Raw genomic sequence first — 18,612 nt, forward strand, 5'->3', positions numbered from 1 at the left:
GTATAGCAATCAGTCTCCAACAAGCAAGAAATTATATTTTGTATTTCTAATCATCCATTACTACTGGAATCAACACCAGAATAAATGTCCATTTCTGTTGCACTTACATTGATTGCTAGGAAAGATATAATGATGTGCCATCTAAACTGTTAAGAGATCAAGAATTTTATTGTCATCCTCAAGGTCTGGAAAGACTTATGCTGCACCTGTTTTCTAGCTTCCTCAAAACACAGTATTCTTTAAATTGTACAAAAAATATCTGTTGTAAATTTGCTTTATTATTTATGTTTGGGGCAGGAATTGGTGCCAAAACTGAGCCCCTTCCAAAAAAAGGGCAGCCCAAAGAGGAGTTATATTTTATGTGTCACTGCTGAAGGAGATTTTGTAAGAATTTCTTTTGCTGTTATTAATCAAAGCTAATCACCTATACTTGTTCTTCATTTTCTTGTACTTATTTTAGTGCTTTTTATCTGTGGAATGACAATGCCAAAATAATAGTTTGTGCTTTTAATTTTATTTCCTCATGCCTGAGTAGTTCATTTTTGAGTTGTTTATAAGATTCAGTGAGGATGGCCACTTTGGAAATAAGAGCATCACAGATGGTAATAAGTAAGGTGACAGCTGAAAGAAACTTGGAAAGAGTACTGCGGCACTCCTACTCCCACGCAACGTAGGTCTGTGTGTACTGCTACTCAGTGTAGATCTCCAACACATCCCCCTGGAAATTCGTGGCAGATCCCGGAGTTCTCACCTGTCTAGCCCACGTGCTTTGCTTCCTCTGGGTGAACTGTTTGCCAAAGGCACAAAAAAAGGGCATTTTCTTGCTCTAGCAATATCCATACCTCTTTCTCAAGCCCAGACTACTCTCCAGACAGATATCTAAACCGAAGAGCACTTTAATCCCCAGCAGTTCCTCTCAACCTACTAAATAGTAGTCTCTTCCAATAAAGGAGGACCTCAAGAAATATGGGAGAAGACCATGGCTCAGCACCCACTACTTCACAATTTGCTTTGATGTTTTAGTTGTTGGGGAACCCGTCTTTCAAACAGTAGCCTCTGGTTGCAACCACAGCACTGTTAATGCTCCTAAACTCAGAAAAGATCCCCGGGGCTGTCTCCTTCTCTCCCAAACAGTGCTCATCCCATACAAGCAAGGCAAAAGAGTCTATGGATTGGTGCTGGCCCTCATGCAAGCAGTGCTGTTCCCCTCTGAAGAACCTAGGAGAAGTCCCCAAGATCAGTATCTTGTGCTGTGAGACCAGGGTCCTGTCCACCAGTCCCCAGGACTGGGCTTCTTGTGCTTCAGGGAACGTGCGGACCCAGTGGATACAGAATTTGTTGGCACTGAGGCAGTATCAGAGGGGAAACACTAGCAAGCCTAAAAGCAAAGGAAATGGTTCCAGTATCGCTTTCATGACTACTGCTGCTGCTAACACACTGGGCACAGAGTTTGGCATCACCAGCGGGGGAGGCAGCATTCTTCCACAAACTGGGCAGAGCAGCTGGCTGAGGTTAGCTTGACCAGAGCTCACCTTTATGCCTCCGCCAAGATGCAATGAGCCTACAGACATGCTCCACTGTGAAGTGCTGGAGTCAGTACTGTGGGCCTAGGCTTTCCTTGGCTGTGGATCATTCAGAGTCAGAAATTTTGGGAGAGCATACTGATTGAGAATAAGCAGGCTCTGCAGGGAGTACAGCAGTGAAAAAGTGGAGACATCAGAGAAGGCGGCAAAGCAAGCATCAGGGCAAGAAAGAGCCTCAGTGTATTGAGTAAATGGGAGAGAACTGATACCTGACAATCTCGATACTGCAAAGGATTAAAAACAATAGCAAAAAAAATGTTTTAAAAGAAAAAATATATAATACTAAAGCCAGAGGGAAGATAACGTCAGAAAGGGCAGAGCTTAAATAACTATGAACCTAGCAAAAGAACCTCCCTCCTTGTTTGAGCAGCTGAGGCAAAGTCAGATCAGGACACTAAGGTTGGGCAGAGGTCAAGTGCACCCTGTGGGTGCTGCTGCAGCCGAAGTGTCTCTTTTCAAGTGTCTGTGGTGTACAGTTGCATCCAAAGCAGGAAGGACAATGTGCACTACGACTTAAAGAGAAAAGCAATGTAGCTTATCTAAACTTTCTAAACTTTCTCCAGTGTTGACTTACATGCTTCTGTTCTTCACAGATGCTACAAGTTCTTCTCTTTGAAAAGCTTCAGTCTCTTCTGCCATTTGGTTCTTCCCACCTCTGTCTGCAGATTACAGACAGAGGATGGAGCAGCCTACAAGTTAGTACAGGTCCAAAAACCACTGACAGGCACCATAATTATTTTCTGATTTTCATTTCTAATACCCAGAAGTACAACATATGTAAGGAGCCTTCTTCCGGTGCCCTTCCCATACTAACAAGCCACTTATTAATACAGCCACCTAGATGGTAGTCAGGTTCTTAGACTGGCCAGGAGTTACAGGGGCTTGAAAAGATAGGAAAAGGGTGGCATGAGCAAAGCTCCATTCCACATCACCTTAGCAGCCCACTTCTACATCGCTTCCTGCAACCAGCACCAGGCACTCTGTTTAACTCACCCATGAAATTCCTCTCAAAAGGTACTCACGGATCAAAGACCAAGCGTGTGATATACTCCTTTGGCATCCTGGGTAGCTGGTGGGAGAACACATTCTGTAAACCAACTAGCCACATCATGATCTTTTTGTTTGGCTTCTGGTTCAGGGAATTTCCCACCACGTGGAATTCAATCACTCCCCTGCGCTCCTCCAACCTTGCCGCTTCATCCCGGGCTGAATGCGCTGAGAGGAAATTAGTCTGCATCATACAAAAGAGAAACAAAATCACATTTTGAAGATTTCATATCCTCTGACAGAACAGCCTTAAAAAACAACCAAACAAAAAACACCCCTCTTTTTCCAAGCCATCCTTTTATAAAAATAGACAGAGCTGCCTTTGATCTACTTTTTTTTAGATGAAGTGACACCATCAAATAAGCTGGTTATAAGTCTACACTACAGTATACATAGGCTTACACAAGCTTGTTTTAGTAAAGATTAAGTAGCAGCAGTGATGGTATGACTGTATGACTGAACAAGTGACAAAACCCCATGGAGGACAACACTTATGCAGTTGAAGCTTATGCCAGTGTATCTTCACAGTTTCTTTAATCTAGCTAGTTTGGACACTAGTAGTAGCGGATTTCTTTATACATACTGCAAATCACAGATGATAATGACAGTGCATGTACCATCTTTTTTTTTTTTTTCCATTTTAGTAGTGCTTTCCACTATCCATACAACTATCTTAAGAGCCTAAAAAGAATGTTTTAATTCCTGGTGATTTTGCTGCTATAACTGGTAATTATACGCATATATCTGAATGGAGATGAAATTAATACAGACAGTTTATTTAACTTTTTTTTCCAATATCATTTTACAATGCCAAAACATGTCTGCATGCATGCTGCCATCACCAAGTCTGGCAGCAGAATCTTTTCTAACTACTGCTATAGAAATAAAGGAAAACATTTTTGAACAGTCACAAGTTTGGCTACTTTTAAAAAAATTGTTACAACATAATACTGTATTAAAAACAGATAAATAACACACTGTTGTTACGCACACCAAGCAATCTTGAAGACCCACTACACAGCCCTTATCAGATTCCCCTCACCTCATAGAAATCGAAGTACAGTTATTAGCTATCAAAATATCTCCATTATATTCCATATAAATTTCAGAAAGTCAGATAATTATACAGATACATGAAAACTAATTAATTCCAATTAATTCACTACACCCACAGACCTCCCCCAACCACAAGTTTTCCCAAAGCAACACTTATTTTGCAGGGGGTGAAGCTCACTTTCACATACTGTTTTCTTTCTAGAGCAAAGTTTGGCTGCTGGGTATCTAGTCACTGCCAGCCCCACCATCCATCCAGACTGGCACAGCATTTGTAACACACTCAGCCATCAGTCACAGTATATAGTCTGAGTAAAATGTATGTCGTTCCAAACCTTCAACAGCCTCCAGCTAAACTTGGCAAACATAAGCTGCTGGCAAAACATATGCTGGCGGAGGAAACAGAAGGAGGAAAAGCCAGCCAAAGAAAAAAAAAAAGAAAGAAAGAAAGAAAGAGAGAGAAAAAGAAAGAAAGTGCAATTCCATACATGCCACAATTCTGCAATTCTGCTTGTTTTTCTCTCACAGCACAGGAAAGAGCAGCTGTGGAAGAAGGGGCAAATAACTGTTTAGATCAGCCCTTCTGCATTAGACAGAGGTTTTAAATTTGGATCTTTCATTCTGCTGCAAGGTTTGCACCCAATTTACCATGTCTTACATGCTACATCTGTGATTAACAATAATAAAGTGTATTATGGATCTGTTCTGTGACAGAAATACCATGAAAAATAACCTGATATCTATTTCTTCACTATCACTAATCTCCAAGTCTCTTTGCAAACAATACGCAACACATTAAAAACAACAACAAAAAAAATTGTGGAACTATTCTTCATGCTAATGATGTATTTTGTCAATATTTTTTCCACACCTAAACATTTCCATTTTCTTACTCTTCTTACTGACAACACGGTAAGTTTTGTGGACTCATAGCTTATCTTACTCTATCCGCGTGAAACATTTATTAAAAACAGACCATTTACAAGACCACCTCTCTATATTTCTCACCTCTGGCCCAAGCATTGCAGCAGGATCTGTAATTGTTGACATTACTTCATTGATTAATTCAATAGGAATATCTCCTACAACCCTTGGCCTCTTAGAATCCTCCAGAGAATAAGGCTCATTATTTTTTCTCTTTTCCCCTATAAAACAAAACCAGGACAAATTTAAAATAACTAAACTACCAGAGACAGTTTAATCATTATATTCATAAAACAGGAGCAACCAGGAATGAGGGAGCAGAACGCTACCATGGAACAGCTTAAACATTCTCAAATAAAACAGGAGGTTAATCACTTTCTTAATTAACTGTTTTCTGATAAAGAACTAAGATTTGAAGTTCTCTTATCGATTCAAAAGCCAATTTGCAACTTAAATACTAATATGCGATGAAATCTGCTAGTATGTCTGCAGAATGTATTAGCTATTCAAAACACAAGCCTCATGGGTGAGGAAGTATTGCTCTGAGCAATACATGATAGTAATACAAGACCGTAAATTATTTCAGACTCCATTTCTTTGTCATTATGAATGCTGGAGCAGGACACACTGCTGCAGGGACCCAGAATGGAAGTTAATCTCTAAACACAACTACTCAGAGTAATCTGGAGCAGCACTAACAAAGTTTAGACTATTTCCTGAGCTCAGCCTTTCAGCCCAGGAGACTATCCATCCAGGGACGATATCTGTATACAGCAGGAGGTTATATAACGTATAGGAGTCTGAATTTAAGCTCTTTGGTCTTTAGTTCTTTTTCCCCAAGAAGACAAAGGCACTTAGTTTGTGTGACATATTGTGCCTCCAAAGCAAATAGGGAAAGAATGCCTGATATCAGCTATTTCACATTCTGCTGTTTGCAAAAAATGTGAAATTAAACAAAAAGTAGAAGAAATAGCAAGACTAAAATAGCAAGATTAGATGAAGGTATTTCTGTAAAGTACAGTATTGAAACAAACACGACAGCAAATGAAAATAATGAAACTGTAATTCACCCAATCCAATTGAGTTGAGTGATTAAAAAAAAATTAAGAATCTATTTTTCAAAGTTTCTTAAACTGAGGCCAAATTGTCATTACAAAGTTCTATTGGTAGATAATATTAGCATACAGTGTGAAAAATTCTTTTAGTTGACACAATTATATTGGCAAATCTCTCATTGGCAAGGTCACAAAATGGCATCAAAACAGACTTTTTGCGCATGTGTACTGCTCTACGCACAATATTAAAAATATTTCCCTTTGCATAAAGCTGCTCCATATTAACAAGACATCCTTGTATCGCTGACTCTAGTGTGGATACAATATATGGCAGGCTACTAATAGCAACACTTTCAACTCAACACACACGTTACATGCGGTCTATCAGAAAAAATTAGCATTACTTTTTAACTTGTGTCAGATGAAAAGAGCTAATAATACTGTGGAATAAAAAGACAGCTGGATCCTGAGGGTCCTGAGAAAGGTCTGATCCTTTCTGGCTTGGAAAGCTACATTAATGATTATTATTCCCATGAACTTTCAGCCCTTTAACTATCACCTGGTCTTTCTCTCATTATAATCCTGGATTATAATCCTTGGAGATACATATATCTCCATATATATATCTATCCATATATATATCCAAATATATATATATATACACACACACACACACACACACACACACAAAAAACAGGCCTTGGATCAAGCTGATGCATACTAGATAGACCAATTAACACCTCTTTCCTACCTCCTGTGACTGCCATTCTGAACAACACTGCTTTTTGCATTAATATCCCAGTTATATATTTTATCCCATCTCTTCTCTCAAATATGTTTTGTTTTAGTTGTCATATACCTTAGCACATATGTGCTTTGGTTTATGCAAAACTTTGGGATTTTTCTCTTTTAAACCCTATAGAAAGAAAATCCATAAAAAAGAGAAAGAAATATAATCTGAATATTAATATTTATCAGGGCTGCAATTTTGCCTTTGTGCTGGGATATTAGCATGAACCAGGACAAATACACCTCTCCTTGTCCCATACAACCTTTGTAAACCCACACTGAAATCATTTGCTTCTCTTTTTACTTCAGCATCCTTCTACAGGGAACTTCCATGCTGCTGTCTCGGAAGATCAGTGCTCAATACATGTTACAGTGCATACTGCTGGATGACACGAAATTGCATTCTGGGATCTGCTGGAATTAAGTATCCATTATAGATTTTTTTCACGCTTTTTATAAATCAAGCAGCACATACAGACTGACATGTCATACATAGCTGATTTAGAGAATCCATGATATTAAGATCCCAAATCAAAATATACCACATGAATTATTAACTGCATTACTAACTGCAGATTGTAAAATAACAAAAGTAACTAATTAAACAAATCCATGAAAGAAAGGTCCATCAAAGACTATTAAGTACAATAATAATGATAGAGCCAGCTGCTAGCTCAGGATTTATCCAAACTGCAGACTGCCAAACTTTAAGAAAGCACACAAACAGGAGTTTCACTCTATAGTTACCTGGTCCTTATATTCTTTCCCTAAAGATCTGCTACTGGTCACTGTCAGAGCCAGGATACAGACTTTTGCCTTTGTGACCACCACTTAGCAGTGAGCTAAGCTTCGGTTCCTAAGGAATATCCACAGTAATTTCAAGATCTCCCTTCTGAAACAAGCAGATATTTTAGGGCCCACTATTGTGCATCCATTGTTTTTTCCCCCATAGCTAATGCACTTTAACTATGTGAAGATCAAACTGTTCATTCACTTTCTCAGACTTTCAAGCAGTACATTGTTTTCTCAACAGTAGAGTTTTATTGTTAGTCTCCTTTCATTGTGAAAACTGTTTATTCCTATTCTTTATTTCCTATTTTTAACTAGTTATTGATAATATAAAGGGACCTACCTTCTTGTTTCACAAGGGATTTTTTTTTTTTTTTAATCAGAATTTGTTGAAGCAATTGCCCAAAGCTTTCTGGATATCCACGTACACAATGGCATTCAAAACCCTTATCCAAATGCTCAGCAGTTCCTTTACAGATTTGTACAATTCCTGAATTCTACAAAAGACGTACTGAATTTCTGCACACCTGATTCACTCTTAATCATTTATTATTGTTTCTTCTAATTGCCTGAAATAGGAGGCTTATTGACAGTTTCTTGAATTCTCTTAGAATCCCTTTAAAAACTAGTTTCGGACCTGTGATATTTCATTTCTCTTCTGCTGAGGGCAATTTGAACGACAGCTCAGCTGTACAACTTAATTATTAGTTTGTCAATTTCATATTTCTTTTAATATTCTCACAAAAATATCATTTTTCCTGGTGACTACTTACTACTCATTTTACTGATCTGTAACAAGAATTCTTCTATTCCCACTTTTCAAGATTGTTCTCCAGTTTGTTCCCCATAAAGAAAGCTCCAGTTTAGGAGCCTCCTTTGGTTCTTTGTAGTGAACACTGGGACTAAGAATTCATTTAAGCTTTTTCTTATTCCTCAAGCACTTACTTTGCATGAGTTCAGGATCATCTCTCTGACCTACAAACACTCTTGACAGGTTCATGAGTTCTGAGCTGCTTGAAAAAGGAGCTATTAGGAGAATTTATGCATTCAGCAGCTTTTTCCCAAAAACTCTTTTTTAACCTGACCTCAGTCAGGCTTTAAACTTAACTTGGTTAAATTTAAAATTGACATGTGCGCTCTTTTCTTGGTTCTTCATATGGATGTAATTGCAATATCTTGAAAGAATTTTAAAAAAAGTAATATAGGTGATTTTTCTTTAGACAAAACCTTTTTTCATGGGCAGTAATACATTTACCCAAGGTAAAGCGCTTTCTGACAACCTGTGTCACATGGAGACCTTTCCCATTTTAATCAAATTTAAACAAACTGTTTATTTTTTAAATACAAATGTCATTTCTGCTAGTTAAACATTACCATAGTGGGGAAAAAAAGGATGTGCACGTGTCTTTTAGCAAAAACACCTCCAGGTTGCTATTGCACAGTGAACGCAACGATCACCATCATACTGTGACTACTGATAACACTGGCAGAAGCCAAAAAGTGAGTCTCCCTCTCTGTTACCTAGGTTTGGGTCAAGGACAGATGAAACTTTGCAAGCTGGACTCATATTTCCACTGTTGGGTTGCTCCAGAGACGAAGGACTTGCACTGTATGAAACGGATCTTGCAACAGGAGGAGGACTGATGACTGCAATGGCATAAAAGACAGAAAGATTCAGGACAAGGAATCCACTACAGTGCTGGCTGAACCACTGTCACCACTACAGACCCAACTCCACAGCCATGCACTGCAAAGTAACAGATAACTTTGTGCAACAAAGCAATGCCACTGGTGGGCAAGCAGAGACATTGAGCATCATCTCAACGTATTTTTCTAAACTGCCACCTAGTGTGGGACTGTATCGATAGAGTTAACCTGTTGACAGAGTTCATTTTACTACATTGCAAATATCAGACTTTATTATTCTGCAGTGCTGGGCACAAGTTAAGAAAAGAAACTTCCTTCACATACCTGCCAAGCCAGCTGGCGTTCACCCTTATCAAAAGACTTTTTGTAGGGCTCTATTGAAAAGTAAGAGCTCATCATTCAACTTCAGCTGTCCACTTAAACAGTGTTCAAAGACCGGCTGCACAAACCAAACCCAATAAAAGGGGGCACCAATTAAGAGGATGAAATCATTCTTTTAAAAAGACACACACTAATATCTCTCTCTCTAAATTAAAAAAGAAAAAACACACTCATCCCAGAATATCCATCTTTCATTTGTGTCAGGACTTTGCAAGGGGGATAAGGTGTCAGCTCATCATCTGAACAGCTGCAGTCTTGCTCTTTGCATGCGTTTATCTTGATGGCATCACCAGCAACAGCCTCACTAGCAACTCGTTCGTGTTATATTCATGCTGAGAACCCAGTGCCTGAGAAGGACACATTAAAATCTGAAGCACTGCTGAAGATTACATGATAGAAGAAACTCTGTGAGCAAGATTATTTTAGAGTTGTAATGAACATGTGCCTAAGGCAAAATTCATCAGTTCATGAAACAAACCAGGAATTTCTCACAAAAATCTGTATCTGTCACAGTGGAAGTTTCCCCACTACACCAGGAAATCCATTATCAGATAAAATGTCAGCATGATGATTTCATCAACTGATAATCAGCAATCATTACAAAATATGGAATTAAATTTTTCCAGGCTTCACTTCCTAACTTACCAAAAATTGAAGCCACAGCTCCTGAGCTGTATGAATGGATTGTAAATACAGTTGAGCAGAAAGGAGGGGAAGAAGGAGAAAGCAAAAGAAAACTATCACCATTGTCTTCCTGCAATTTTAAGGATGACTTATAGACCTCTGAACTACCCTAACTCAGAGGAAAAGTGATTAGAGCTGCAAAATAGCTGATGAGGTAAACACAGCACGTGTGAATAGGAAACAATTCAAGAAAGAGCTCTACAAAAACAAGAAAATCAAAGGAATGTGTGTAAAGGCAATGCGATAGCTGATGATGAGGTACTGCTGGGGAGCTGGACAGGTAGCAAGGGTCATCATGCAAGAGGACCAATGTCCAGCAGGTCACCCACATCAGCCATTTACTTGCTTATTACTCTCACTTGCCCGTATTCAGTGCACTTGCGCCACCTGAACACTCAGGTGACATGCCTCAGCAGCCAGCCTGCTCTACAGACACGCTCGTTTAGCTGCGTTTCATCATCAAAATATGCAGAAGCACCAGTGCCTACTTGACGTGGACCGATTTTAGTATAGCCTGCTATGTAGAAAAGCTGCACATCTAAGTTGCCTTGCTCAGAATTCATCACTTGCACAGACGTATTAGATTGGATTTTATATTCTCAGGTGTTCCCCAATCCTTTGCTAAATGCAAATTACCTGTCTGGATTCCCAGCTGGCCAGTGAGGGAAGTAGACACCATGAAATCCTGATCCCAAATGGGAGAATTATGGCTGTACACTTCTTCTTCCAGCATGGACAGAAACCTAGGTACAAAAACAGATGAAATGTTAACATAATAGTATCATTCAAAGAAAAAAAAAAAAACAGACTAGACATTAAGCACCTAGCTGGGTACAGTGCTCCTACCTATGAAAATTGATCTTTGATTCTAAGCAATAACTATTGAATTTGAAAATGCAGAAGTAAACAGTTAGAAACTATTTTTACAGAACAAAAAAGAGCATTCATAAGAACGAGTTCACAAATGGGAAGGTACTGATGTTATACAATGATGACAAAAAATGTCTGTTTATCCCGATAAACTGGTATTTTGCAGAGGTACTTGCTTTCTACCTCATACAGATTTACAAAATCCCAACAGTGTTAGTCATTAACAATGCTCTTAGGAGGACATTTTCATTCCTTTAAGTGTGCCACCATAACATTGAATTACACATCAGGGCTTGCAGGACAGTACTTTTAATTTTAGTTTGGTACACTTACAGAAATAGCATGATTTTAAACCCCTCTTCATATTACACGCGAGAGAAATCCCACAGATAGGCTATGGGGCAGGCCTGCCTCCACAGGGCCAACACATCAGCTCCCTTCCAGGGGTGAGGTAGCTGCGTATCCTACGTTGCACAAAAGGGGCTCTCAGACCAGCAGTTGATGTGGCACGTTTTTACTCTCTAGAGTCATCTGTACGTACAGCAGCTGTCCAAATTAAACCAACAGGACCGCGGAATAAAACTTTCTGAATACAATAAGGATATTCAGGATCAAGACCTACTGTTTTGTTTTACATATAGCACATTTATAGCTAAGCATAGCATGTGTGGTGTTAGCTGCTATCTAGACAGCTGACAATAGCTTAAAAGTTTACAACAACTGCTTGAGCATCACTGACAAAGCCGAGGCACGAGTTAAACTGTAGTGAGGCTGCCTTGGCAAGCAGCAGAGCTGCTGCAGCCTGACCCCTCAACGACTGCTTTCCTGGGCACTGCCAGGCACAACACCTGCATGCTTCCATCAGCACTGCCGTGCCAAAGGGGCTCGGAAAACCATGATCCTGAAAAGCATCCTCAGTTAATGCTTCTCTTTTTTCTTGATGGTTTAATATCTGGCTCGGTTAAGGGGGTATTAGTCACCTGCACTGCCGGCTGCCTGCTCGCAGCTGTGTCGCGTTACAAGTCCCTAGAAGGCCGCTTGTGAACCACAGCCGCCCAGGCTGGGAAACCCACGCTGGGGACCCATGTGGGGAAAGCCGGGCTGCTGGGGAAGGGCCGATGGGGCTGCTTTGAAAGTGGCACCTGGCTCCGTACCCTCCATGGATCTGTTCTTCGCATAAGCACAGTGTAATATCCTTTTTACACCTATTTTAGGGCAAGTTCATGATCCTATACCCAGACACTCCTGTACCCGTAACAGTCTGCCCCCCACACGGTCTACCCTGCCTGAAGCGGTGGAAGGCATTATGAATAAGAGTAAGGAACAACAAAACCTAGCTCTACCCAACTTTGCAAAGTTCATATTGTTTTTCATTCCCATTAGCACCAAGCCGCTCTAGTGCCTGGCAGTAATTTGCGTAGAAGCGGTGTCACCACCTTGCCTGCAGACTCGGTTCCCTTGTTGTAAAAGAGGGCAGGCTTTTAACATACAGACTGGGGAGCCAAGCCATCCTCACAAAATAAGGATATTTTTGAAGAGATAGGCTCTTTTAACAGAAAGCATACAATGAACGATCTAGTCACCAGCACCTCCTTTAACTGCCAATAAATGTCTGACATTGAGGCTAGCCAAAGCTGAGGACAACCTGAGACAACCCGAGACAACCCATTCTCTCCCATATCCCAGGATGTGAATATTAGTTGTGGGAGATTCTGCCATCAAAATGCCAGTACTGAAACAAGCCATCACTATTAATTTCATGAGTTTAGGGTTCATGGATGCAGCTTTATATTGACAACTCCATTCCTCGTTAAATGAGCAGATCTTTCCTGAGGGCAGGGAGAGGGACTACCTTTTTCCCCATTACAATGCTGAATGGAAATGAAATTCTTAACTGTAAATAAACTGCAGTACAATTCTCAAATTATTTTTTACTCTTCCATCATAAAAGCAGAATGAAGCATGTATTTTTGAAGATCTGGATCTGTGTTGCTTCCAAGGATTACCGAAAAGAATGTAAGTGACCGACAATAAATTCTAACTGGCAATGAGCACAATCCCCCAGGGCAAGATGAATAATCTTACTTATAAAGTAAAGCCCTAGGACAAAGCCAAACAACCAATGTGTATTCATTACACATATAACAAGCAGTTGCATACATAAAATACACTAGTTCAAGTGACAGAAAAAAGCTGCAATATCTATTTGCCACTGAATAAATGATTTGAAGCTGTAGGGAAGAGAACTAATCACTTTTTTTTTTTTCTTTTTCATTTCCAGGTCAAAGTTGCATACTACTGGTTAACCTTGAATGAAGCTGAGTTGTGAACCCTTACTTTGGAAAATGAGTGAGGATTAGTGTTCGTTTCTCTTGAGGAAGTTTGTCTTTCTCTTGCCTAGCCTGCTCCAGTAGTTGCCGTCTCATTACAGTAAAAACAGAGCGAAGCAATGTCCTACCAAAAACCTGCGTGGTTTCATACCGAGGTAGACTGTCACAGAACTGAGGGACATTGCAGTAACAAAGCCACCTGTAAGGGGGAGAAAAGCCCGTTAATTATCACCACCTAAAATACATATTAATAACCTGAAGCAATGAAAGCACTACCTGCATCATTTACAATGTAAGTGAGAGCTAAATGACTGTATAAATCAGTTCCATATCAGGTCTACACAGAGCTAAGCAGCATTTATATTGCCCAGCCTTTTAGACAAATAACAGTCAAGTAATCTTAAGTCTCCATATTCTTTTTCTCTGCACTCTAGTTTCCACAAAGTGCTCTTGGGCCAGACAGTAATTATATATCACACAAAATTCGTGTTGATGTCAAGGATTTTCTCCACGACTCATTTGTTCAGCCTCCTGTGGCTGCTGCCTGTGGCTCCAAAGACTTCACCCTTAGCCTGCTCTGTGCCTTGTTTTCCGCCCTTTAAACTCACACTTTTTCCCAGCTATATGTAAAAGGGGCAACATTTCTAATTATTTCCAGCCCAGTCTGACCGGACTTCCAGCCTGGCCTCCCACCAGCTGGCTTCTTCCCATTACATCTTGACCTGTTACTCTTTCATTTACTACTAACTTCCTCCATAGTGAGTTTTATATTAATAAGTACATATATATATATATATATAATATATATATAAAAAAATAAACAAGGCCCTGTTACTGTTCTTGGAAAGGGATCATGGTACTGAAAAGGCGAATCTGTAGTATACTGACTATGTTGGGTCACCATATCTGTTAACTTTACAATCAAGATTTTAATATCTAGGTATAAGTGAACAGAGTCAATGGTATTTCTACCTTTAACAAAATCAGATTGCAACCATTACCAAAACTCCATCCATGGGGGGGGGGGGGGGGGAAGGATAAGAATTGGATATCTGTGTGTGAACAAATTATGCTGGATACTGCACTGTGTTTTTCTCATCCAGATCCACAGCACAGTCTCTCTCAAAAGTTTCTCCCAAACTATTACCTTCTGCAGAGCTGCCTCCTCTGCAACCATAGCAATGCCTTTAGCACTACAGCAGGGAGTGAGTTTGGAGAAAGACAGAAGCTCAAACTGAAATGAGAATTAGATGGAAAGAGGCAGCACTGCAGGAGCTTTAGGGACTGTGAGCATGAAGGTTTGAGAAACTGCAGTTGACAAAATAATTAGCAATAAAATCACCAACCAGAGCCCAGTGTTAACTATTGATTCTTAATAAAAGTTGAATCCTACCAATCCTGGCTATCTGACACACCACAAACAAACAGAGGATAAAAACACACCAAACAATTGTAAGAGCCCCATTAGATTATCAATAACTCTCCTTTAGGCCAGGTAGCTATTTGAAGTGACAGGTCTGTACACGGCCACATCTCCCAACAGTACAAGTGTGATCTGGACCATTTGGGCAAACTACTGCATTTCAGTCAAATTACTCAGAACACCATGCCATGCTGTTCATGACAACTTCATGCTGTGATGCACAGACAAATCTTGATGGGTTAATGCTGCACAGACTGGCTTTATGGCAAGTAAAGGTCCACCAGTAAACAGTTAACCTCCACTAATTTTTTTTGAAATTATGTGAACCAGCGGAGTAAACATATACAGACCAGCGTCTTGCCTCCCAGCGTCACAGAATTTTTTGATCTTATACTAGAAAGCCAAAAGCACAGTCTACTGCTACCAAAGACAGCCTCAAATCAGCTTTTACTGATACAGTTTATGGAGCTTAGGTTTTTCAGATGAAAGGCCACCAGAAAATGGATAGAGGGCCATACTCATTGTCATTCAGAAAAAATATTTCTGATCAGTCCTTGGAATATATTTGCTTATAGAAACATTAACTATTGTCTCTATGTTAACTGAAAAAGATATTATGCTGTTTTTATTACAAAAGCAAAATTTAAAAAGACCTAGCTTTTTATACTAGTTCTTCTTCCCCCACTGATGAAGTTACTCCTTTGAATTCTGAATAAAGTATTAAAAAGTCATATAACAACTACCATTTTAAGGAGCCTAATAATATCTAATAGCTATTTATCACTCAAACACTTACAAAATCATTTTAACTTCTCAAGCTTGCCATGATTTGGTTTCAATCTGTGATGCTTTTCAATGATTTGTTTGCTTGTTTTTTATTTTAAGTTGAATAACAGCTGTCCTGAATTTTAGTACATGAAATAAGGAGCTTATATGATGCACATACCTTAATCAGAGGGAAAGCACCTTTGCAAACACAAGAGTTACTACAGAGTTGTTAGATATAGCCCACAGACCTCTACTCCATGTTCTTGGCTGATAAAGCACACTCTCAAAACACAAGAACGTGTGTGAAACTCTGAATACTGGTGTATTCCTGAAATGCATATAGGGTGCAGTTGTAAGCAAGACTTGTAATAAGCAAAAGCACCATTACCTGGTATAATTCACTTTATACTCTGCAATATCATCATTGGGTGATCTCAGTCTTCGCTGAGAAGGAGTCTCCAGATGCCAGTAGTTAATGCGGTTCAGAAACATTTTAGCCAGTTCAACAATTGTTTGCCTTTCCTTTGAGGGTAAATGGCTAAATTTGTACTGCACAAAATTATTCACACCCTTGAAAGAGAAAGTGATGTTTAATTATTTAATCATATTTTTAGTAGGCGTGTCCTTGAACATTATTCACTTTTATTAACCCTGAACTTGTATTGCATGGGAAAGAAAACAAACACTGGAGACTGAACTCCTTGCTGTGTTACACGTGTAACTGCAACAAGTCAATTCTCCTGTACAGAGTATCAGGTGCATTCAAATATTTTTTTTTTCTATTCCAGTAGTCGACTTAGAGGGAGAGAGAGAAAATTATTTTCTCTTGCTTTTCAAAGCAGAAAATTTTTGATGGGAAAGACAAATCAAGAGATTTTTTTTCTATATGCTCCCATATGAACAATTTTGCTGATAACCGTGCTGCATGATTTATTATTTTCCTCTGTAAATAAAGTATGTACTTGCTCCTCACTTAAAAACATCTCTAGCTATTTTTTAACAGCAGACTCAGACTTGGGGACTTCTGCTAAAGTTTTTGTCTACATAGTATATTATTTTTCAAGAAATGGCAGTATTGCACAAGCATGTCACTTCATTGCATTTTGTATACTTCCCACTTTAAAAACACTACTAAGGATAGCTAATATGTGCAACTACAATAACCTGCTGCAATACATACATATTATAAAACACATGCAACACTACTGCTTAGCAAATAATTTTGTGTGATCGAGTTTGCTGAGCTGCTAAAAACAAGTGGTTGAAAATATCCGTCTACTTTAATTATTTCAAAATAAACTGTAAAAAGAGTTAACCTTTCATCTTAACGCTTTACCTTCTTAAGCAAATTGATCAGTATGAATAATATGGAAAATATATATATATACATACACATACACATATACACAGACACATATATATACAGTGTGTGTGTGTGTGCGTGTGCACGCGCGCACATGTGTAGTGCAAAACCTTTTTAATAGTATATTTAGTAGTATATTTTAAGGCTTTGGAGTGTATGGTATTACATACACTTTTTCTTTGTTTATACTCAAACCAAAGGAGAAGAAAAGGTGAAGTCCTTGTAGCAATTCAGCAAAAAAGAGTTTTGATTTTACTAAGTTATAAAAACTGATAGTTCCAAGGAAGTGTTTACTACATATAACAGAATCTTCACATTTAAAATATCCCATCCACCAATGGGAAAACATACAGTTCCTAATTTAGTGAGGTATTTAAGCCTCTGCATAGTCTCACTGGAGTTAATGAGTCTACTGGCATGCCAGAAGTGTATTCTTAGGCACTTGGTAAATCAAAATCTGAATTTGTCATATGTTCTTTATTCACTGAGAGATTTATAAAAGCCTCAGTTATTCTTTGTTTTTTTAGCTGGTTTTTGCTATGTATGCTTTGAAAGAAGAGACTATAATCTCACTAAATTGGATTGTAACATTTTCATTGATTTCACTGAAGACAAAAGTCATTTTAATATTGAATTTCAAAGTCTCAACAGCATTTTTCATCACTCAGGACAGAGAAAGATTAGAACTGCCACGCACAAAAGCAGCATTTTCAGTTTCATTATTTAAAACCACAAAAACCTGCCAGTTTCATTAAAGCATAAGATGAATGATGAGAGAAGTCAAATAATGTAACTATTATACCAATATTAAAAGAGGAGCAGAAGTCTCCTTCAGATTCAGTCTTTGCCCTAAGTAACATACAATAACATTTGCAAACTGCCTAAAACGCCGTATTTTCAAAACCAGTGACTACAGAAAGGACAGCATTTACAAATAAACAAACAAACAAACAAACAAACAAAAACACCCACACATTCATTGTTTACCTGTTCAATGCTAGGTTTCTCAAATGGGGGGCTTTCCAAAGATCCTTCTACTACAGGTTTCCCCATCTGTAAAATGCACTTCCTCAAAAGCTGTTAAAAATATATAAATTTTTGAAAATTAGCATATTACATTCATAAGGTCAATGGAAGTCACAGTTGTGCAACACTTCATAAGCAGTGTTGAAAATCTGCTCTGCATCTGCTGGCTTAGTCATCTAAATTTATAGCTACTTAACTTCACTGTGCATTGCTTCATATATCCCTTGAAATGCATATAAAAGGCTGCTTTGTATATGCGTAGGCAGCTATATTAGCATTTATGCCTACCAACTTTTCCTGATTTGTAAGTGAAGGTGGTAAGGCTGGTAGATGGATGGGACTTAGGGTCAGCTTCTGACACCATCAGGATGACTTCCGGCATAAGATACTGTGCATTGCAAACACCACAGTGTCTGGTCCACAGTGAGCCGCTATAGCTTCACACTAGAGCAAAGAAAACCTCTCATAAAATAAAGTCAATACACACATAAGGGGTCAGTGAACAGTGAAATTAGCACGAGTGTGAAAGAATGAAAAAACCTGACAACCTGCCATGCAAGTTCAGCTTACTTTGAACAGGTAGAAATAAACTTGCTTAGTGTCTGCATCTTCTTCTTTGTGGACACAGGTGAAGAGATACTCCACATCCAACACAATCCCCAGGAGCCTGTTCATTTCTTCTTCGGACACATTCTCCAGGTGAGAAACGTGAGCAGCTAAACAAAATAATAAAAAACAAACATACAAACTAACCTGTAAAAAGCCTGAGAGAACCAAAAGCATAACTATTCCCTGAAATATCTGAAACTGAGTCATAATATTGAGGGTATGGATCCTGTAATTGCCACAACAGGAGAACTTGTTATCAGAGGCTCCTTAA

General features: G+C 38.9%; 1 protein-coding gene across 2 annotated transcripts in view; it reads right to left on the reverse strand.

Annotated features, from left to right (window-relative positions):
- The window catches only part of KAT2B (lysine acetyltransferase 2B), a 47,526-nt gene that overhangs the window by 15,695 nt on the left and 13,219 nt on the right, over positions 1-18,612 (reverse strand). For both annotated transcript variants that reach the window (XM_067291515.1, XM_067291516.1), the window contains exons 3-10: positions 18,303-18,448; positions 17,694-17,783; positions 15,732-15,913; positions 13,160-13,351; positions 10,589-10,695; positions 8,762-8,887; positions 4,692-4,828; positions 2,606-2,814 (exon numbers count right to left, since the gene is read on the reverse strand). In XM_067291515.1, the coding sequence (XP_067147616.1) occupies positions 2,606-2,814; positions 4,692-4,828; positions 8,762-8,887; positions 10,589-10,695; positions 13,160-13,351; positions 15,732-15,913; positions 17,694-17,783; positions 18,303-18,448 (1,189 nt within the window). The remainder of the gene's footprint in view (positions 1-2,605; positions 2,815-4,691; positions 4,829-8,761; positions 8,888-10,588; positions 10,696-13,159; positions 13,352-15,731; positions 15,914-17,693; positions 17,784-18,302; positions 18,449-18,612) is intronic.

Source organism: Apteryx mantelli, chromosome 2, assembly GCF_036417845.1.
Source record: "Apteryx mantelli isolate bAptMan1 chromosome 2, bAptMan1.hap1, whole genome shotgun sequence".
Lineage (NCBI taxonomy): Eukaryota > Metazoa > Chordata > Aves > Apterygiformes > Apterygidae > Apteryx > Apteryx mantelli.